The sequence below is a fragment of the Eschscholzia californica genome, unplaced genomic scaffold (assembly GCF_041429995.1).
Source record: "Eschscholzia californica isolate CP2 unplaced genomic scaffold, dmEscCali1.0.p SCAF_1, whole genome shotgun sequence".
NCBI classification, from domain to species: Eukaryota; Viridiplantae; Streptophyta; class Magnoliopsida; order Ranunculales; family Papaveraceae; genus Eschscholzia; species Eschscholzia californica.
Genome location: NW_028238198.1, coordinates 5,569,252 through 5,592,163, shown reverse-complemented (window position 1 = coordinate 5,592,163; position 22,912 = coordinate 5,569,252). Strand labels below are relative to the sequence as shown.

Below are 22,912 nucleotides of genomic sequence, written 5' to 3'. Positions count from 1 at the left end.
AGTCGGTTAAGTCGAGCCTATCATAAATTATCTTTTCTTAAGACAATTACACTTCGTACAGTACCAACTGTGGGTGCTTGCCTCCCAGGATCTAACGACTTCCTTCCAAGGTTGTGATGGTACTTTGCAATGCTGAAAGTGGTGAACGCTCGTAAGTAATATGAACTCTTTGACTTCTTCTGACTGGACTTTGTTGACTCTTGACTTGGTTTCATCTTCTAGACACAACACACAATATGATGCTCCGAATTCCAAAATCTAAATTATATAAAATGCTTTTGATTCAACATTCACACGTAGAATGCATAATGTATTCAGAAGAAAAGAAGTTGAATTGAATTAAAACAATGGAGTGGTTTTGGGTCCTATTTATAAGTTTCCAATAGGTGGATTTGAAACAGGTGCATTTGTTTAGATATAGAGTTGTGGTGGTTGTTAGGAGTCATTTGGTGACCTTTTGGGCATAGAAAATGGGGGCAGCAATTAGGATCGTTAGATTTGGAGGAATCGCGTAGAACATAAGTCGTTCGTTGTGGTGGTCTGTTCACGGCTCCGGCGAAGGGAAACCCCCTTCGGCGGAGTTTTTAGAGAGAGACAGATGAGAGAAATTTTTTTTTTTTTGAGGTCGCCTGCCGGAAAATTTTCTGGCCGGCGACTTCAATCGGAGAAGATGAAGGTGAGTTGGAGAAAGAGAGAGGGGTGAACTGGAGAGAGAGAGAGAGGTGAGTTGGAAAGAGAGGTGATGTGGAGAGAGAGAGTTGACATGGAGAGAGATGTGTGGTGGAGAGGGAAATGAGGTGGAATTATGATTTTATTTTTATTTTTAATTTTGAAAAAAGATTTAAAGGAAGGGCAATTAGGACATTAACTTGAAAATAGGGGGTCATATTTGAATTTACTGAATTTTGAAGACCATATTTGAAGCTGGTCACAAAGTAGGGGGCCATATAGGAATTAACTCTTTAAACAAATACAACTAGTCTTATAACAAAAAAGCTATTAGGCTTTTTCATCTTTTGGGGAATATTTGATCAACTACTTCTCTAGTGCCTTAAGAATAATCATCTCTGTAAAGTTTGACTAATTAAAAACTCATTGTCATGTGTGTGAAAGTGCAACTCTCAGCATTGGCAGCAATGAGGGTGTTGCTACCTTTTGTTCAACCTTTTTATGGCCTGATGCATATTCCTATTTCCTCCATCCAAGCTAGCTGTCTGTTTCCAGATTGGTTCGTTAGCACCAAGAACTAGGGGTGGGATTTTGGCCCGGAAACCCGGAACCCGCCCACGACCGTCCGAGTCAGAAGCGTCTGTGACTGTCCGTTGTCTGAATCAGTTCGTACCCGCCCGACCGAAAGAGCTTAAGCGGATGGACGCGGGCATAGATCCTTACCTGGTGGCCCGATCGAGTCCGCCCGCTTATATAGTCCGCCCGACCGAACCCGTCCATACCCGTCCGTTATCCTCCCGTTATACCCGCCCGCCTATATGATTATTGATTTTAAGCTTTTAGATCAGCTACAACCGTTAGATTTCAAGAGTAAAATGTATACCCCTAGAAATCACTTTTCTTAATCTTGTCTTCGCCTCTTTACTTCTCTAGTTTCTCTCTCCTCCAAAATCTCATCAGTAACCCAAGAATTCACAATTCATCTATCGTAATCCATGAGAAGAAGAATGGAACCGTTCGTAATCCACAAGAAATCTCAATGATTATCTTTTAATTTTGTATTCATTTACTTTTTGGAATTGTAAAGTGAGAGTTTAGAAAGTTGTATTTAGCTACTAAACCGTTTTAATTTCGAATAAAAAATTATTTATTTGTTCATTAGCGACCGATACCCGACCGACCGATACTCGGTTTGTCCGACTATCAAAACGATCACGGACGAGCACTTTGTTGGAGAAAAATCCGAAATGTCCGCCCGTTTTGTCCGAATATCCGAGCGGACACTTAAGAGTTGTGCCCGTTCCACGACCGAGTGAGTTAATGCCCGTTTTCCGCTCGTCCGGACCGATTCCCACCCCTACCAAGAACTAGACTCTTTGGGAATCAAAATATCTATACATTCTGTTTCTTTAGCAGTAATTTGTTGGCTGGAGTTATAGCATATAGACTAGTATAGTAGTATTTGTGTTCTATTTGACCTGTGACGTCTAGCTCGTCCCAAAAGTTGAGAACAATTCCAAATAGTTTATATCTTGTTGAATCCTTGTTGTGAAATATCAATATTTAGAGGGGGTAGTCCCAAGTTATGCAGGGATCTCTTGTTATTCAAGAGTGGAAAAATTACGAAAAAATTATTTTCTAATGGAGATGCGGGGTATCGATCCCCGTACCTCTCGCATGCTAAGCGAGCGCTCTACCATATGAGCTACATCCCCACATGGTTAACATTTGCGATAGAAACATATTTATTGAGTACATACCCCAAATCTCCAATTTTGAGAATTTTAACATCTAAAAATAGTCTGCCCAAAAATAACAGATAGAGTTGAATATCCTCCTCCTTCTCTTGGACATTAAATTTAGACATCCTCTTCTTTGATTAACCACTAGTTTTATTGTTAGATCTAGTATTATAGCCGAATTATAAGAATCAAAATTTGACCTTAAACTTTTTCCAATTCATCAACTTTAAAAAGCCCCCCTCCCTCACATTCAAACAACCTCAAGAACCAAAACGAGACAAGAAAACTAGTTGATCTCAAAATTAATCAAACTTTAATTGAAAGCACATTGAAGAGATGGCAGATTCGGCTGAGATTGAGAGAATCTTCAAGCGTTTTGACATTAATGGTGATGGTCAGATTTCTTCGTCAGAGCTTGGTGAAGCTTTAAAGAAACTTGGATCAGCTTCACCCGATGACATACACCGAATGATGGCCGAGATCGATACAGATGGTGATGGGTTCATCTCCTTAGACGAATTTGCAGCATTTTATCGTGCTAATGGTGGGTTGATGAAAGATATTGCTAAGATATTCTAATTATCATCGTCCCCATCTTACATTATTCACCACAAACATATAATATGTCTACGGTAATCAATATGCATCTTACATTATTCTTGTTCTGCATCTTGTACTTTTGCATCGATATGCATCTAGGGAGTACTAAGTACTTTGATCTTTTCTTCCATTAATGGTTTCAAAGAAAATTTTGCATACGAATCAACAATGTTAATCTATGCAAGCTTTCCTACCTTTTTTTGGAATCAATAAAGTTAGAACTTCGGTCTTTCCAGCAGAGAAACATACATGTTACCACCCAACTAATGTGACCTTCACAGTCGGTTGGTAATTTAATGAAGTAATTTATCTTGTTTGTTCCTTTCACATACACACATAGAGAAGAGAATATGAACTTAATAGGACTTGGAAAGGCTAATCTTCTTATTACTTCTTGAGAATTGATGTTTAGTATTGTACAACCCTTTTTCAAGAACTCAAGAGTATATACAATATTTACCTTTCTCTCAGTCTAAAACTCACTCACTCTCTCTCTCTCCCACTCTCTCTCTCTTTCTTCAAGCAAGAACACAACAGAAACAGTTAAAAATAGGTAGAAAATAAAACAAGAAAATGGAAAAACTAAACTATGTCTAAGAGTCATACTTCCTTCATCGTTGATATAAGTGATCATCGACTTCAAGGTCTGAAACACCTAACATGGCTAGAGCAAAATGACTTCTCATGTCAGTACTATTCTTTGTCTGTAAATCATGAAACTGAGGATAACAATCAGAAACACATGTGGAAGAAAGTTCAGAAGATCCTTTCGTGTTTGTGGTATAATTTGTTTCTCCTTTTAATATAGCAATGGCTTCATCAATACTTGGTCTACTAGATTCTTCGCTATTTATACAAGCAGATGCAGTTTCAATCATCCGGGTCATTTGTTTTGAATGGTGTGGACGAAATTTGAGCTTCGGATCAAGCAAATCCTTTATAGCTCCACTTCCTTGTTTCAAGAGTGGTTTCGCCTATAAAAACAATAAAAGTCTCAGACAGATTCTCTCTGACTCATTCGTATAACTATCAATTCTTACGAATCCTATTAGAAAACCAAAAATTTTCAGGGAACAAACAAGTTTGTATCCATGTACTTTTTTGAGCCTATTTCTATTTATCTTCGTTGTACTAGTACGCATGATTGAATGGTTATAACCACGATCACAATGACTCATTTCGGTGGTTAGATGTAGTGTTTGAACTTTCAAATATAAGCTATAAACTAAGAGACTATAGGTTAAATCAGAATAATCGCATCGAAATTGAACTTACCCACACGACTAAGTTCTCATCTCCTGGAGCTCTTTTATCATCAATAGCTTTTCTGCCAGTAATTAGCTCCAATAGTACCACACCAAAAGCATATACGTCCGTTTTGTCCGACACTTTCCCATGTTGAAAATACTCAGGAGCTAAATAACTGCAGAATCAAATCGAAAGCTCAGAAAAACAGTAAAACTAACACTTCTACGAGGGAAAACCCAGGGAGAATGATAGTAGTGTTTAATGGAGTCCTTACCCAAATGTTCCTTTCACAGTTTTACAGAGGAAAGGAACTGAAGGTGCAGATGTCCATGAAGCTAACCCAAAATCACAGAGCTGTAAATACCCATTAAATTTTTTTATAAGATTGAATTAGAAATTAAGATTATATAGAACTATTAGGTTAAATGTTGATCATATTAGAGTTATTTGAATAATGAGTTTTTGTATCTTCCTCACCTTGGGTGTTTTGTTGGAAGAGAGAAGGATATTTGAGGGTTTAATGTCTCTATGAACAACACATCTATCTGTACCATTATGAAGGTAAGTTACTGCCTCTGCAATTCCAATTGCTATCTTGAATCTAGTTGACCATGGAAGGGATGGATTTCCCCTTATTCCTCTCTTCTTCTCTGCAAATGGGTAGTTCAAATTATAGTTAAATAGAAACAATTTCACCATTAAAAAGGAAAAAAGATGAACAACCCTTTATTCCTCTCATCTTTTTTAATAATGGGTTCTTGAAAAATCATTAAAATAATATAAAAAATGAAATCCACCATTAAAAGAACCAGAAAAAGCTTACCATGAAGATGGTGTTCAAGGCTTCCACCAGCAACGTATTTGTAAACCAAAAAAAGACCCTCATCTGGATCAATACAAAACCCTAGAAGAGGTACAATATACCTATTCTCTAGAGAACTTGCAATCATCAATTCTCTACAAAATGCTTTAGCAGATTCTTTATCTTCCTTGTCTAACCTTTTAATGGCGACTGAAGTTCTTCTAAATCCAACTCTACCTCTAAAAACACAACTCAGTGCCCCTCTTCCCAAAACCCTTCCTACCCAAATTGAACAAAAACACAAAATCAATTAGTAAAAATATTGTTTTTAAGAAAAACTACAAAGCAGTAATGAGATTAACCTAACAAGGGGAATCGAATTTTGTACCTCTTCGAAAATTTTGAGTGGCAGATCTGATCTCTGAGTAACTATATCTTACTAATGAATCAGCAACTGGTGAAATACTTCTTTCAAGAGACTCAATTCTTCTCCATTTCAATTCATTAGATTGAAAATCATTCAACCCAGTATCTAAATTAACCATAAGAACAGTAGCTACTGAAGAAGATGAGTTTAAACAGATTGAATCAAATTCAATTTGTGAACCAAAACTGAACCTAAATGAAGACTGAACAGATTGGGGATCATAATTATTACTAGTAGTAGTAATTGGAAATTCAGCATTAATAACTTGTGATGATTCCGCTAGTAACCAAGTTTTGTTATTTTCAGAAGTTTCAGTATTTTCTTCATCTAATATCTTCTTACTATTCTGTGTTCTAATCTTTGATCCAGGAAGAACACAACCTAAACCCAATTCCCAAACCATTTTTTGTAAAAGATTTACAACTTCAAATTCCATTTCATGGTAATTTGTTTGATTGATAACTGAAGAAGAACAAATGGGTTTTTGTTGTCTTTTAACAAGTGCATTTGGGACTTTTGGAGTTTCTTGTGAGTAACCACCCATTTTACAAGAACAGATCTCAAGGAAGAAAAGAAAAGAACTCAAATTCCCAATAAAGAGGTAAACAAGACAAAAGTAATGGTTCTTTGCTTTAAATTGAAGGTGGGAATTTCAATAAAACGAGAGAACTAGTGAGAAAATGAGAGAAAACTAGAGAGAGAAATTTTATAGTATAAATTCATGAAGAATGTGCATTATTGTTATTTTTATTTCAAAGGTGATGAAGGAGAGGATTGAATTTGATGCTGCTGTTAAAGTATGAGATTCTGATTGCCGGTTTCAAGTAGACAAACTAAACCCTCACTTCTATTAGGGGCTCATTATACATGATAGAAGCTATGAGAAAAAATAATAAAAATAAACATTAGCTAATTAGTTTTTTTTTTTTTTGTTGAAACACATTAGCTAATTAGTTAGGTATCTGAAAAATAGTTTGCTCCAAAATTTGGCGCAAAATTTGACGTGGATGATCAGATTTTGTCTTATTTAATGACTAGACAATATTTGACCCTCGATCTCGAAATATGATTCAAAAGTTAGGTATATGGTTGAGATTTTAAAAAATGGAAAAAGAAAAGAAGAAGAATAAAATAAAAGATGATTTAATTCAAATTAATTTCTTGGCCAACCTAAATACCGTTTGGTCACCCTCCCATACCTTCTATCTCCCAACTACCATAATTGCCACCATTTATGTTTGTGATGTAAACATAGATCGAATTGGGTTATGTATTTTCAACTATCCTGAACTGATTTTTTAGGTGTTTGCTTCACGTTAGTAGTTCAAATACCCACCTCCCAAAGATCAACTCCACCTCTATCATTGAATTGAAATTTGTTTAATGATCAATTTTGGTTCTTGTTTGTTCTAATTATTATAGGTATTATGTTTTTTTTTTTCTTCTAAATTCTTAACATGTGGTCTTATTTGATTGGATTGTCAAAGCATATGGAGTAGTTTCTAAAAAGTATTAGTTTATTCATCTAATTTATCCTACTGGCCACTAATCAATACTCTTAAATGGCATTAGACAATGGCACCAAATAAACATGAGGGTCGACCCGGATTTGGTGAGTAGGTCCCTAACTGAGATAGAATATGCAGGTCCTTGGCTAAAATTGAGTGATTCGACCTAACACAAATATATAAAATCTTGAATGATCTGATTATATATTGTGGGGAATGTAGGTCTTAAGTTAGTTGTGGTAGAGGTGCATAAATTGATTTGTTTTGGTTTTTAGGAGTTCCAATTTATAGATTTGTTTTGTAATAGACTCTGCTTTAATAGTAATACTTTTCATCAAAAAAAAAAAAATATGAATTCCTTAACTTTAATGGGATAGATAAGAAATGAAGTTTATCTCTTGAGAGTTGAATTTGAATTTTGGTAATTTTTTTTCCCATTTGATATACAAATGGGTTATCACTCACTTAAAATAGGCTTCAAAATCCACCCTTACAAAATTTCATGGGTGTTGCTAAAGGCACCAGACCAAATGACTATTAACGGCTAGCTCTATCAGCATCCAAACCGTTTTAAATTTCTAAAGTTTTTGATGATTTTCTCACGGCTCTTTTAAATACCAAATCGGTGCTAAGAAGGTGCTCGGATTAATGTTCATTGATCTCAGTCAAACTAACCACGATCCAAGTTGGAGCCATTTAGCTGAATGCCTATACCAAAGTCCAATCTTCATTTGGTGAGAATCCACATGAACAAAGTGTGTTATTATTTGAAACGAACATGTGAGTTAAGATTAATTCCATCCCAATTAATGTTTGATGCGAAAGTGTACATGTACATTGATCTCATTGTAATGTCATCTACTTCGAAATTCCGGAAGTCCCATACCTAACCCTAACTAAATCTTGGGTCGTGGCGGTGAAATCCATAATTTATTGAATTTGTGTTATTAAGAGGAAAATCGTCTTCCATTATTGTTGTAATTGTTGAATATGACAATCATGAGGATGCATGATTATGAAAAAAGAGTGGGTGGAAGCGTATGTCGCTCATTTCTACAAAATAAACAACAAAAGCTCATTTGCTTAATCTGAACACATATGGGGTTTGATAATTTGATCAGTATCATTTGTGGGTTCTGATGATTTGATTAAATAACAAGAAAAAAAATTAAATAATGGTCATCAACTTGTGACCGATGACCGACAAGAAAAAATGACAAAGGACGAAGAGAGAGAATTTTGAGGAGAGAGGTAGAAAAGGAAAAGAAGTTGACTGATGGAGAAAAATATAAAAAAGACTAAAGTAGAAGTTGGACATCGGAGCTAAAATGGAACTATCCCAAATAGTTAACCACACTTATAAGCATATTTCATCTGATGTATGGAAAACTAATGAATGTCATGTTATTTGAAAACAGAAAACGTAAAAGAATAAGAAATAAGTTTGTAAAAACATCGAAAGATTCAACTTATATCAAATAGTTTGAAAGCCAAAATAAAACTAAAATTGTCAAATACCATTTGATTCAACTGAAATATATCTATTTGCTTTTAGGATCTAATTTTGTTCATCACATTTTGCATTATTTCTTGAAGGAAAAATATACAATCTTCATTCATTCAAAAAGTTGTTACAATCAGTGGAATTGATTATATTGCTCCAAGATAGGGATATGTTATTTTTCCCGCTTTTCTCGTCACAAGTCACATGTGGTACCGTCGGTGGGGGTCTCCTACAACACAAAATTTTTGAATAACTTTTTAGACTATAGTTAATTGATTTATGAAAATAAATTATAAAATAATTGCACTAAAACAACAAAAACAGTAATAAGTTAATTAATAAATGAGTACCGAAAAAAAAACTACTAATAAAAGAGTATAAATGGAAACTACCTCCTAACTGTGAGTCAGAGGAAGATTTGGGACAAGTACAACTAAAAACGCAAAGTAAATTTAAAACTGTAAAATTATTTTCACTGACAATTAAAATTTTAAAAATTAGTAATATATTAATTAAGTTATAATTAGCAAACCAGTGATCCTGTGATTACTGATTCCCAAGTAGAAGTACATGAAAGAAGAACAGTTTGGGGTAGGTCAACTAGTGAGGGTGGTTAAACAATACTCCAAATTTAGTTTTTGATTTTAATGTGGTTCCCAATTCCAAAGTAGAAATGGTTACTCATTTTTAGTTTGATGATCAATGTAACGTTTCTTTCCTGTTGACCATGACCGTTGAGCCGATAGATTCGGTGTTTTTGTCGGTTTTACCGACCATATCCCTTAAATTAATTTAAAATGTCTAAACTACTATGCATTTAAACATGAATAACTACATTGTACCTAGTTTTCCCCATCTTGTTGTTGTCTAGACTCTAAGGTGAAAAATCATTTATTAAGTAAAGTTTAGTCAGAAGAGAGTTAATTAGATTACTAATATCAAACAAAAAATAATTCTAAAGCGTTTCGACCAAATTTTTCTTCCTGAAATGGGTTGATAATTTAGGAAAACAAAAAAAGGAAATTGGAAGGTCAAAACATTGGATGGAGAATTTGTTTTTCGTTGAGCTGCACCACTACTTATTCTCTTTACAATGCTAAATATCATTGGAAAGATTGTCATTTTTACGGTACTATTTAGAAAAAATCTGATCTTTTTATTTTCTTCCTCTCTCTCTCTCTCTCCAAACCAAAACGCGACCAGGTTTGAAAGATTAAGGATCGGTGGTTGTGGGAGAGAAAGAAGACAAAAATGTGAAATTTATTTTAAGGGTAATCAACAATAACCCTCTGTCTACTACCTTTGTAGCATGATGAAAACAAGTGGTGGTAGAAAATTACACCCTAACTAAAAAAATTATTTTGTCAAACCAACGACCTTCCAAAATTTATAGCCACTATGAACAATGTGTAATTGATCTTTCCGCTTTACTTTTACTCGAACACTATTTTTAGTGTTATATCAATTTAAAACGCAATAATATCATACAGAATGCTTAGAAATGATTGAATCAATCAAAATTAGATTCTTTGCCACTGATATCCCTAAATTTGGAAACTGAACCCAACTGTTTTGACAATGCTCCTACTGACAATCCAACATTAATAATATTTAGTGACAGCTAATTAAAACCATAATTAGGTTCTAACACCCTTAATGGCCTAATTTGATGTACATGAGATGGGGGTCCCATATGTTAGAGATAAAAGGTGCACCCATCTAATATCATATCCACTTTTTAGATTTGACCACATTGAGACAACATTGCATGTCTCATTGTGGGTCATCTATATAATCTATTCTAGCAATTTTATATGAAAAAAAAAACAAAAGTAGATATTGTGCTTTATATTTTAGTGAATTCATAGAGAGTTAGTACAAACTTGGTGATCCTCATCAACCACAGAGGGTGTCCAATTTATTAAACTCCAACTGATATAGTAGAACAATCTTACACATATCCCTTGCATACAGACAATTTAAGCTTAAACATTCAATTGGGTTAGAAAAGTCTTAAGCATCAAATGAGTGGTTAAAAGATCAAAATTATCTAAAAAGAGTCATAGCTCTTAAGATGGTCGAAGGGGTTTCTAAAATCTCATATAGTGTTCTATGAATCACGGGAATTAACAAGTTTGTGCTTATCAAGTTAGAACTATAGACCCCTATACAGTTGGTTCAGAAACTTTGTTTGGCCTTCCAACTAAGGCGAACAAGCCCTACTATATCTACCTCCGTTCTTAGTCGTGTCATATCTCAATCTTTATAAGTAGAGGTATTTTGTTGAGACACTAATATTCAAAATTTCCCTCATGTAGCATTCTGTAAAAGCAGGTTCCTAAGTTGGCAGTTTCAAATTGGGTTTCAATTGGTTTCTAATTTTGGTGGCTTTAAGTTATGGTCGGTGGATGGCTTGTGGCGGTTTTGGGAATCCAAAGGAATAGGCGGTTTATCACAGGCATAGGCGGTTTCAATTGAAATTAAAGGTTTCCAATTTTGGTTGATGCCACCGGCTTATAATGATTATAAATAGGGTCTTGAGTCTTTGTAATCAATACACACCAACACAAACAACAACTCTTCTTTAGAGAGCTAGAGAGAGAGAGCAAGAGTGAGAGAAATTTTTCATAGTTTTTGAGCGGTGTTAAATTTCTCGGTCGTCGAAGATTTAGTATAGAAGGTTATTACTATACGGTACCATCTTGGGACGAACTTGCGGGTTGTGTTAGTCGTCTTCATCTATCCTTCAATAAAGATTTCTTGTTCGCCCGAGGACGTAGGCTTTAAAGCCGAACCTCGTTAAATTCTGTTCGCATATTTGATTTTGACTTAGCTTTTCGATTAATCTTCATAATCGGATCAATTTCTAGGATAGGTTCGATAGCTTCCGCGATTTTCAGTTATAACAATTGGTATCAGAGCCTTGTTTGAGATTGAACGAAGGAGAAGATGGGATCGAGAAGTGGTACGGTCAAAGCAGGGAAATATGAGATAGAGAAGTTCAATGGGAAAAACGATTTTTCTTATTGGCGGATGCAGATGAAAAATCTGTTAATCTCGCAGAAATTACACAAGACGTTGACGGGAAAGAAACCAGGAGATATGTCAGATGAGGATTGGGAGGAGTTAGATCTCGAAGCACGGGCTACCATTATGTTGTGTCTTGAGAGGGACGTGGCGTTCCTAGTAGACGGAGAAACAACGGCGGCGGGTGTGTGGTTAAAGCTAGAAAGCAGTTTCATGACGAAAACTTTAACGAATCGGGTCTACTTAAAATCCAAATTATTCACATGTAGAATGGAAGAGGGTTCTTCTATTCAGGAGTATGTGAATAGGTTTGACAGGATTATCTCAGATTTGAAGGATATTGATGTTAAGGTTGAGGATGAGGACCAAGCCCTCGTATTGTTACTTTCATTACCTAAATCCTATGAGAACCTTGTTCAAACTTTGATGCTTGTTGGTGATAGTCTAACCATGGAAGAGACGAGAAATTCGCTATTAGCGGATGACCTTCGTAAGGTTGCTACTAGCAGTATGGCGTCGGGTGGAGTAGACAAGGAACAAGCACAAGGGTTGTTTGTAACAAGGGGGAGGAGTAATGAAAGAGGAAAGGGAAAGGGCGGGAAATCTAGATCCAAATCTAGAGGCTCTTTCAAGAAAACGTGCTTTAGTTGTGGTGAGCTTGGCCACTTTAAAGCGGCTTGTCCAAAGAGAAAGTTGAAGCAAAAGAACGAAGGCTACAAGGAGAAACAAGAGATGCAAGAGGCGGGATATGTGTCAGAAGAGGCGGACGAATGTTTCTCGGTGACAGAGGTGTCTGAGAAGATCTTCGATAAGTGGATGCTTGATTCAGGGGCGTCACACCATATGTGCCCAAATAGGGAGTTGTTTACTACCTATAGGAGTATAGATGGTGGTACAGTTATACTGGGTGATGATAGTATATGTAAAACTGTGGGACTCGGAACAATACGGATCAAGATGCACGATGGAGTGGTGAGAACATTGACGGACGTAAGACACATACCCGATTTGCGGAAAAATCTAATTTCCCTTGGTGTGTTGGAGCGGAACGGCTGTAAGATAATTATAGAGAATGGCTCCATAAGAGTCGTTAAGGGTTCTTTGGTGGTAATGAGAGGTACTCGTTACGGTAATTTATATAAACTTTTGGGGACAACAATTACGGGAGATGTAGCAGTAGGAATCAGTGGAAGGGATCCAACGGCTAGTACGAGGCTTTGGCATATGCGCCTTGGGCATATGTCAGAAAAGGGTCTATCTTTGATGTGCGGGAAAGGCTTGCTGAAGGACATGAAGAAGCCTTGCATGGAGTTTTGTGAGCATTGTGTGTTCGGAAAGGCACACAGGGTGACGTTCTCTACAAGCAAGCACAGGAGCAAAGAGGTATTAGACTACGTACACACCGATGTCTGGGGACCGGCAAAGTTACCTTCCAAGGGTGGTTCCAGGTATTTTGTTACATTCGTTGATGATCATTCGAGATTTGTCTGGCTTTATTTTTTGAAGCATAAGAATGAGGTATTCAACACATTCCTGGTGTGGAAAGCAATGGTTGAGAACAAAACTGGTCGAAAGCTGAAGACGTTAAGGTCGGATAATGGGACCGAGTACACGGATGGGGCATTCAAGGAGTTTTGTAATCAGGAAGGCATTGTGAGGCACTGGACAGTAGTAAACACACCTCAGCAGAATGGAGTCGCAGAAAGATTGAACCGTACACTACTTGAGAAGGCTAGATGTATGCGCTCCAATTCGGGATTAGGCGTAGAATGGTGGGCAGAATCTGTTGCTACAGCTTGTTATATTGTGAACAGGTCTCCACATTCTTCTTTAGATGGCGGCATACCTTACGAGGTGTGGTCAGGTGAACATGCAGATTACGGGAGACTTAAGGTTTTCGGTTGTACGGCCTATTACCATGTTAAAGGTAACAAACTTGACAATAGAGCAAAGAAGGCAATTTTCTTAGGATATGCTACAGGAGTCAAGGGTTATCGGCTATGGTGTACGGAAGACAAGAAGTTTGTAATCAGCAGAGATGTGGTGTTTGATGAGTCATCTATTGTAGCTATGGCGAAAGCTACGGTGCCTAGTTGTGGTGATGTTGGGTCTACTAAAGCTCAAGTAGTGGAAGTAGAAGCCGAAGACCAACGGGTTTCTAGGAATCATGATCAGGTGGAGCATCAGGATAATACTCAGGATGAGGAAATTGATGAACCCGATCATGAGGAGGTTCAAGGGGAAGGTACACAAGTTTTACAACAACAACAGCAGGATGTTTCGGTACACACTAGGCCGAAACGGTTATATAAGCCGGTACAGAGGTTAGGGTCAGACAAACCTCTTAGGCATTACGGGCAGGCAAATGTGGTTGAATATGCACTCTCGGTGGAAGACGACGAGCCGGTCACCTTCAAACAAGCTATCGCCGCGGCAGAAAGAGAGAGTTGGTTGGTTGCTATGCAAGAAGAGATGGAGTCTCTTCACAAGAACCAGACATGGGAGGTTGTCCCATTGCCCGAAGGTAAGTCTGTTATTGGTTGTAAATGGGTGTACAAGAAGAAAGAGGATTCTTCCGAAATCAAGGGTACAAGGTATAAGGCAAGACTAGTGGCCAAGGGTTATGCACAGAAAGAAGGGGTCGACTACAATGAGATTTTCTCACCGGTCGTGAAACATACTTCTATTCGGGTGCTATTGAGTATTGTTGCTCACAGGGATCTTGAGCTGGAACAACTCGATGTTAAAACCGCCTTCTTGCACGGGGATTTGGAAGAAGAAATTTATATGGCTCAACCTGAGGGATACAAGGTTGAGGGTAAAGAAAATCAAGTATGTCGTTTGAGGAAATCTCTTTACGGATTAAAACAATCCCCTCGCCAATGGTACAAACGATTTGATTTTTTCATGCTAAAGCATGGTTTTCGCAGAAGTGACTATGATTGTTGTGTATACATCAAGAAGCTTCGCGAAGGTGACTTTATTTATCTCCTTTTGTATGTTGATGACATGCTTATTGCTTCTCGAAGCATGGTGGAGATAGATAAGTTGAAATCTCAACTCAGTCAAGAATTTGAGATGAAAGACATGGGCGCTGCAAAGAAGATACTGGGAATGGAGATTAAAAGAGAGCGGTCAAGTAAGAAACTGTACTTGAATCAGAAAGGTTACATCGAACGAGTAGTTTCTCGGTTCAGGATGCAGGATGCGAAGGCGGTGTCAACACCTTTGGCACCACACTTCAGGCTCTCGGGAAAACAATCTCCCACTACTACGGTGGAGAAGGATCATATGGATCGTGTACCGTATGCTAGTGCAGTTGGCAGTTTGATGTACGCTATGGTGTGTACTCGTCCGGATATTTCACAAGCGGTCAGTGTGGTTAGTAGGTTTATGGCAAACCCGGGGAAGACACATTGGGAAGCTGTGAAGTGGGTCTTGAGGTACTTGAAGGGTACCGTTGATACGGGTTTGTGCTTTGGTGGAGACACATGTCAGGTAAGCGGTTATGTTGACTCGGATTATGCTGGCGATCTAGATAGAAGACGATCTACTACTGGTTATGTATTTAGGGTACATGGTGCTCCAGTTAGTTGGCGATCGATGTTACAATCTACAGTTGCGTTATCTACTACGGAGGCCGAGTATATGGCTATGGCCGAGGGTGTGAAGGAAGCATTGTGGTTGTGGGGTCTTCTGGATGATCTAGGGATTAAGCAGGAGTGCGTGGATGTATGGTGTGATAGTCAAAGTGCAATCCACTTGGCGAAGAATCAGGTTCATCATGCTCGCACTAAGCATATCGATGTCAGGTATCACTTTGTACGAGATGTCATAGAGGAAGGTGATGTTTCTCTCATGAAGGTACACACGGATGAGAATCCCGCGGACATGTTGACTAAAGTGGTGACATGTAGCAAGTTTCAGCATTGCCTGAAATTGCTACAAATCGGCTCGTGTTAAGTTGCCCGAAAGGGCGTAATGGCGACAAGGTAATCTCTATGTGAAGGGTTGGTAGAACTACGGTAGGCTTGATCCTGTAAAAGGGTACGTAGGCAACCATGGTCATATGGTGCAGTCGGATGAAGTTACAAGAAGAAGACATATCTTACAAGGAGTATCCTAGTGTTCGTCCAAAATTTGAAGTATTTCAAATTGTGTACGAGGTGGAGAATTGTAAAAGCAGGTTCCTAAGTTGGCAGTTTCAAATTGGGTTTCAATTGGTTTCTAATTTTGGTGGCTTTAAGTTATGGTCGGTGGATGGCTTGTGGCGGTTTTGGGAATCCAAAGGAATAGGCGGTTTATCACAGGCATAGGCGGTTTCAATTGAAATTAAAGGTTTCCAATTTTGGTTGATGCCACCGGCTTATAATGATTATAAATAGGGTCTTGAGTCTTTGTAATCAATACACACCAACACAAACAACAACTCTTCTTTAGAGAGCTAGAGAGAGAGAGCAAGAGTGAGAGAAATTTTTCATAGTTTTTGAGCGGTGTTAAATTTCTCGGTCGTCGAAGATTTAGTATAGAAGGTTATTACTATACGGTACCATCTTGGGACGAACTTGCGGGTTGTGTTAGTCGTCTTCATCTATCCTTCAATAAAGATTTCTTGTTCGCCCGAGGACGTAGGCTTTAAAGCCGAACCTCGTTAAATTCTGTTCGCATATTTGATTTTGACTTAGCTTTTCGATTAATCTTCATAATCGGATCAATTTCTAGGATAGGTTCGATAGCTTCCGCGATTTTCAGTTATAACACATTCCATATATATACATATTACATTTCATTCAAGGTGGATGTCATTGTCATTTGTAAATCACTTAAAGAAACCACCCCACACAAAAGTTACAATTAAATTAAAATATATAGGAAGCACTTTAAAAAATATGTTTTAAAATTAATCATACCTTTTCTTCTTCTTCTTTTTTGTTGAAATATACCTTTTCTTCTTGGTAATGCAAGAGTAATGGCAATTATGGGGGTAAGAAGGAACTAATTTGCCACATTATTGGTGAAAGAAATATCTTAGCCATTGGATCAAAATAGTCTAAGATTCTTTGTATGAATATGCATGCATGTTGACTAATGAAAATGGGTCGGTGAGCAAATGGATGGTTGAGACTTGAGCTGTATAGACTGTGGACAAATAATTTGGTTTTGGATTAAAGAGAGTGTGATTAGAACCATGTTTATCAAAAGGTAATAAAGGCCACTTTTCATGATATGATAAGTTAGATAAAAACCATGTGAAATGATGCCTTCCTTCCTTTTCCATAGTAAAGGCAGAAAAAAATGGACACCCTTATAGCCTTCAAACCACTAACTAAATAGATATGAGACTAGTTTTCAAAATTTTTTTTTTTTTTGTAAAGAAAATGTGTATAAATTTCATGAAAGTGTTTTGTTTTAAGATTGAACTTAATTAAATGCAACATAACTATAAATCTAACATAGTTTGAGAATTTATATCAAACTTACTTAATTTATGTCGTGAATTGATCAAGGAAAGTTTTTTTTTATCAGACATAATCCTCTACAATATTTTATAAAGAGTATAATAACATAAATCCATTTCTAATACTAATTTTAAGATCCTAACGGCACGCTGCAAGATAACTGAAAGTGAAACATTAAGCGGCGTCCTTTCCTATATTAATATATGATATAATTGAGTGGTTTCCTATCGAGCAAACATCTTGTGAAGAGACGAGTTGTCTCTTGATAAATACAACGAAACTAATCAAATAACCAAAGAGAAATCGAGTGGGAGAGATAACTTTGAATTGATATTGTATTCACTGTGTATGTTGTTTACAAATGAGGTTAGTATATATAGATATACAAGTAGGGTTTACATAAAATCATAACCAAATCTACATAAAATCATAACCAAACTATCTTCATGCATTCGGTTAGATCTAGGAATGGCCGAGTAGGGTGTTTGATCGAGTTGGGTTGTGGGCTGAGTTGTTGGGTCGAGTTGATGCTGGTGGGTGCCCCTAATACTCCCCCTCAAGTTGGAGATGAAATGGAAATAAGTCCCAACTTGCCAATCGTCCTTTGAAAAGCGTCACCACCTAGTGGTTTTGTAAAAATGTCTGCAAGCTGATCAGCCGTTGTTGTAAATCGAGGAGCAATTGTGTTGTCTTTAATTTTCTCACGAACAAAATGACAGTCAATTTCAATGTGTTTGGTGCGTTCGTGAAAAACCGGGTTGTCGGCAATGTGAAGTGCTGCGCGATTGTCACAATAGACTGACATTGGAAGAGAATGATCGATGTTGAAATCTTTGAGGAGAGATTTAATCCATTGAAGTTCGCAAGTGAGGTTAGCGAGAGCTCTGTATTCGGCTTCGGCCGAAGATTTTGCAACCGTAGGTTGTTTCTTTGATTTCCACGATAAGGGACTCGAGCCAAGCATAGTAAAATAACCAGTGGTCGAGCGCCGAGTCGTGGGACAGCCGGCCCAGTCCGAGTCACAATAGCCGGTGACATGGAGAGAACTAGAAGCCGATAGAAATATTCCATGGTTAATAGAATTCTTGAGATAACGAAGAATACGATGTGCAGCATCTAAATGAATGTTAGTCGGGTGTTGAAGAAATTGACTAAGATTATTAACTGCATAACAAATGTCCGGCCGAGTAACAGTGAGATATAGTAGACGTCCAATTAACCGGCGATAAACTGAAGGATCAGGAAGTGGTTCACCGTCCGAAGGACTTAAACGAAGTTTTTGTTCCATCGGAAAAGAAGAAGGTCGGGAGGCAGTAAGCCCTGAATCAGTCAGAATATCAAGGACATATTTTCTTTGACATAGAAATATACCTTTTGAAGAACGGGAGACCTCAATGCCAAGAAAATATTTAAGATGTCCAAGGTCTTTGAGAGAGAAAGTTTTGTCAAGAAAGGACTTTAAAGAGGCAATGGCAGAATCATTATTACCTGTTATAATAATGTCATCCACATAGACAAGGACAAAGAGTGAAGTGGATGATGATGTATAGGAAAAGAGAGAGTAATCACAAAGTGATTGAGTGAAGCCCCTGTCTAAAAGTGTAGAAGAAAACTTCGAGAACCATTGACGAGAAGCTTGTTTAAGGCCGTATAATGATTTATGAAGACGGCAAACTTTTGACTCCCCCTGTTTGGAAAATCCAGGTGGAAGTTTCATAAAGACTTCTTCATTGAGATCCCCTTGAAGAAAAGCATTATTAACGTCAAGTTGGTGAAGCGACCAACCTTTTATTGCTGAGATAGAGAGAAGAATACGAACTGTGACCAATTTTGCTACAGGAGCAAAAGTATCGTGGTAATCTAGTCCTTCTATTTGGGTGTAGCCCTTGGCTACGAGACGAGCTTTATATCGTTCTATCGAACCGTCAGGACGATACTTGATTTTATAAACCCATTTACAACCAATGGGACGTTTGCCAGGAGGCAAATCGACAATAGACCAAGTTTGATTCGACTCTAAAGATGAAATTTCTTTTGTCATAGCATTACGCCAATCCGGAGATTTTACGGCTTGAGAATATGAAGATGGTTCATCAGTGGAGAGAACTGATGTGAGGAAGACTTTGTGAGAGTCAGAGAGATCATTAAGAGATATATAATTAGCCATTGGATAGGTGACATTGGAGGGAGACGAAGACTGACAAATATAATCTGTTAAGTGTGGTGGAGGGCGCCTCAAGCGTTGAGGACGAGCAGGTGGTACAGTTGGGTCAGGCGAAATTGCCTGGTGGGTGCCCGAAGAAGTGGAGGCAGCGGTGCCTTCAGGCTGATCAGGAAGCCTGTCAACGTGGTGAGGGGAAATTGTCGTGGAGGTGCCCCCAGCATCAGATGTGGAGGTGCCTTCAGCATCAGATGTGGAGGTGCCTGCAGCGTCAGACGGTAGGACTGGTTGAGATTGAACAGTACCGTGAGAGGATGATGTGAAATTGAAAGAACCATCATCAATAATTGATAGAAATGGTCGTCTAGTGGGAGGAGAAATCGACGCCATAGGAAATCGATCTTCGTGAAATAATACATCACGAGATGTGATAATTTTTCGTGTTGAAAAATCATATATGCGAAATCCTTTTTGGCCATTGGGATAACCAACGAACATACCCGGAGAAGCACGGGGATCCAATTTTGTTTTGACAATCGGATGACGAAAATAACACAAACAACCAAATACCCGAAGGTTATTTAGATTGGGAGAAGTACCGAGCAACATTTCATGTGGAGATTTTCCATGTAAAACGGGAGTTGGAAGTTTATTAATTAAGTATACCGCGGTAAGGATACATTCTCCCCAAAAAGAAAGAGGGAGATGTGCTTGGAGACGTAAAGAACGTGCCACCTCCAAGATGTGTCGATGTTTACGTTCTACGACCCCATTTTGTTGAGGGGTGTAGGTGCAACTTGTTTGATGAGATATCCCATGTGTGGTGAACCAATTTTGTAATTCTTTGTTCATAAATTCCGAACCATTATCGGAACGAAAAGTTTGTATCTTAGGAATTAAAATAGAACCATCCCCGGTCTTGAATTTAGTAATAGTTGTATTAAATTGATTGGAAACAAATGTGGTAAAATTAGTAACAAATTTCGTTGTGTCAGACTTATTAGGGAGTAGAAAAACCCAAGTACACCTAGAGAAATCGTCAACTATAGTCAAAAAATAACGACAACCTGAATTGGAAATAACCGAAAAGGGTCCCCATAAGTCGGCGTGAACGAGTTGAAAGGGACGAGAAGAGATTGAAGTACTAGTAGGAAAAGGCAAACGCTTAGATTTAGACAAAGGACAAATATCGCACGGTTTATTATGAAATGAAATAGACTTCATACAAGGAACATTAGAAATTAAATATTTAAAACGGGAAGTTGACGGATGACCCAATCGCCAATGCCAAATATTTAAACTAACATTATTGTTACTACTTGGAAAAAAAGACGAGTAAATCCTAGGGTCCGTGCGAAGAAAATAGAGTCCTTCCGATCGATCACCAAGTCCAATCGTTGATGCCGTCGCTCGGTCCTGAAAGACACACGAAGTAGAATCAAAAAGGACGGTACATAATAATGAAGTTGTGATTTCTGAAACGGAGATTAAATTGATTTTAAAATCCGGTACGTGTAAAACTTTATGAAGTTTAAAAGATTCGGAAAAAAATATTGAACCGATGTGGAGAACACGGATCCGTGTTCCATCGGGAAGTCTGACGAAATAGTCAGGTGGAGCGGGAACATAAGAAGTGAAGTGTGATAGTGTGGAACATATGTGCTTGGCCGCTCCGGAGTCGACGACCCAAGAGTGAGAGTTAAAAAACATACCAGTCAAGTTGATAGTCGGCTCAGATTGCTGGTCAGCATTGCTGGTGGTGCCTGTAGAGGTGCGGTTCTGGTCCAGCAAGGAAATAAGCCCCTGATATTGCTCTCTGGTTAAGGAAGTAGCTGAAGGCACCCCTGGTTGGGCTCCATAAGATACTGGGTCAGAGGAGACCGAAGCAGCCAAGGCAGATTGATGTGGGCGCCCTCGTTGACGTGTCTGTGGGCCTGATCGATTTTGTGGATAACCATGCAGCTGAAAACATTGACTTTGGACGTGTCCATGCATGTGACAGTAGTCACAATAGGGACGTTGTCGCTTTGGTCGTTGAGATTCATTACGGTCAGGTCGTTGGGCTTGACCGACGGCTAGAGTGGCTGCCTCGACACCACTAGAACTTTTGTTGACAATATTCTGTTGAACCTCCTCCTGTTTGATGAGCGAGTGAATACGTAGAGTAGAAGGAAATGGATCCATGAGGAGAATCTGGCTACGAATGGCAGAGAATCGATCATGGAGTCCCTGTAGGAATTCCATAGCTCGATCCTGATTCAACCTGTCAATCAAAGATTTTCCATGGTTACAAATACAAGGTTCAACAGTCGTGAGTGACTGAAGCTCATCCTGGAGCGATTTCAATTGAGTGAAATAAGTGGAGACATCTAATCCGTCTTGTTTCAAACAAGAAATGGCTCTCTTTAGTTGAAAAACTTTAGGAGCATTTGTTTGAAAAAAACGATCATGGAGATTTTTCCATGTCTCTGCAGCAGTTTCATCATATAGAATTGATGATTGAATATCAGGAGATACAGAGTTGAGAATCCAACTAGCAACGAGATCGTTGCAGCGTTCCCATGAATGTAAATCCGCGGGAGAGGTTGGTTTGACAATGGTACCATCAACGAAACCAAGTTTGTCCTTGGCTCGGAGAGCTTTTGTCATACCACGAGACCAGGAGGCATAGTTATCTCTGGTGAGGGGTGGTTGAATCAACACAGTTGTGGGTGAGTCCGAATGGTGGACATCGAAAACTTGGGTGATGGGAGAAGCGGAAGCAGTGGTGGTATCCTCGGTAGTTGACATTGTTTCGAAAAAAAAAAAAATCAATAAAGCTCTGTTACCATGTGAAGAGACGAGTTGTCTCTTGATAAATACAACGAAACTAATCAAATAACCAAAGAGAAATCGAGTGGGAGAGATAACTTTGAATTGATATTGTATTCACTGTGTATGTTGTTTACAAATGAGGTTAGTATATATAGATATACAAGTAGGGTTTACATAAAATCATAACCAAATCTACATAAAATCATAACCAAACTATCTTCATGCATTCGGTTAGATCTAGGAATGGCCGAGTAGGGTGTTTGATCGAGTTGGGTTGTGGGCTGAGTTGTTGGGTCGAGTTGATGCTGGTGGGTGCCCCTAATACATCTAACAACTGCAAACAGGAGTGCTGTTAAATTTAAGCATTAGAAAGAAATAACCGAAATAACCCTTTCATTCGTCCCGAATTCTTAACAGAGATATCCCAATATAAGTTTAAGTAAATATTTGTGACCTCAGGAAAAAAAACAGAAGTAAACATTAGTGTGATTTTGAATTGATATAATAGAAAATTGGACATTACAAAGGTTTTTCTTTAGAAAAATGTGTCGGCAAAAGAAAAGGATTAATTCCGTTTTCACTCCCAATTTGTTACCAACTCACCGTTTTGGCCCCCATAAGTGTCTGGATGTTCGATTTGGCTCCCAACTTCTTTTTTGGCCCCTAAACGTTTTCTAAACCTCTCAATTCTACCTCTACAATTCTGTAATTTAACTTTTTTTTTCTCTTTATCCACCTTACCTCAACAATTTCCACATCACCTTATTCCACATCAGAATTCGCTGGAAAATATCGTTAGAGAAAGTCATCGACCGACGACTTTTTTCGACGACTTTTAATTTTTTTTTCATCTTCTTCCCCAACCTCCTTTCTCTCTATCTTCTTCTCTCTCTTCCTTCCATCTCCTTCATCTCTCTCTTCCTTCCATCTCCTTCATCTCTCTCTCCCTCC

At 38.1% G+C, this 22,912-nt stretch overlaps 2 protein-coding genes, 1 non-coding gene and 1 pseudogene across 3 annotated transcripts; 1 reads left to right on the top strand and 3 right to left on the bottom strand.

Moving 5' to 3' along the window:
* Positions 1–2,311: 2,311 nt before the first annotated feature.
* TRNAA-AGC (transfer RNA alanine (anticodon AGC)) lies at positions 2,312–2,384 on the bottom strand. Its single transcript has one exon. It is a non-coding gene; the product is annotated as a tRNA-Ala (tRNA).
* Positions 2,385–2,665: 281 nt separating this feature from the next.
* LOC147563557 (polcalcin Syr v 3 pseudogene) lies at positions 2,666–3,225 on the top strand (annotated as a pseudogene).
* A 148-nt stretch (positions 3,226–3,373) lies between these two features.
* LOC147563556 (putative serine/threonine-protein kinase PBL7) lies at positions 3,374–6,877 on the bottom strand. Its single transcript, XM_086638690.1, has 6 exons — positions 5,450–6,877; positions 5,083–5,340; positions 4,737–4,909; positions 4,534–4,613; positions 4,287–4,434; positions 3,374–3,985 (listed from the first exon to the last, which is right to left on the bottom strand). The coding sequence occupies exons 1-6, from the start codon at positions 6,030–6,032 to the stop codon at positions 3,623–3,625; spliced, it is 1,605 nt and encodes a 534-aa protein (XP_086494816.1). The 5' UTR covers positions 6,033–6,877; the 3' UTR covers positions 3,374–3,622.
* Positions 6,878–20,528: 13,651 nt separating this feature from the next.
* On the bottom strand, positions 20,529–21,937 carry LOC147563555 (uncharacterized). Its single transcript, XM_086645114.1, has 2 exons — positions 20,860–21,937; positions 20,529–20,563 (listed from the first exon to the last, which is right to left on the bottom strand). Exons 1-2 carry the CDS (start codon positions 21,935–21,937, stop codon positions 20,529–20,531), a joined length of 1,113 nt encoding a protein of 370 aa, XP_086501240.1.
* Positions 21,938–22,912: the final 975 nt, after the last annotated feature.

Coding starts and splice junctions, on each gene's coding strand:
- LOC147563556 (XM_086638690.1), bottom strand. CDS start 6,032: ATGGGTGGTTACTCACAAGAAACTCCAAAAGTCCCAAATGCACTTGTT. Junction 5,341..5,449: donor CACTCAAAATTTTCGAAGAG/GTACAAAATTCG, acceptor CAATTTGGGTAG/GAAGGGTTTTGGGAAGAGGG. Junction 4,910..5,082: donor CCTTGAACACCATCTTCATG/GTAAGCTTTTTC, acceptor ACCCATTTGCAG/AGAAGAAGAGAGGAATAAGG.
- LOC147563555 (XM_086645114.1), bottom strand. CDS start 21,937: ATGTCAACTACCGAGGATACCACCACTGCTTCCGCTTCTCCCATCACC. Junction 20,564..20,859: donor GCCGACTATCAACTTGACTG/GTATGTTTTTTA, acceptor TGTGTCTTTCAG/GACCGAGCGACGGCATCAAC.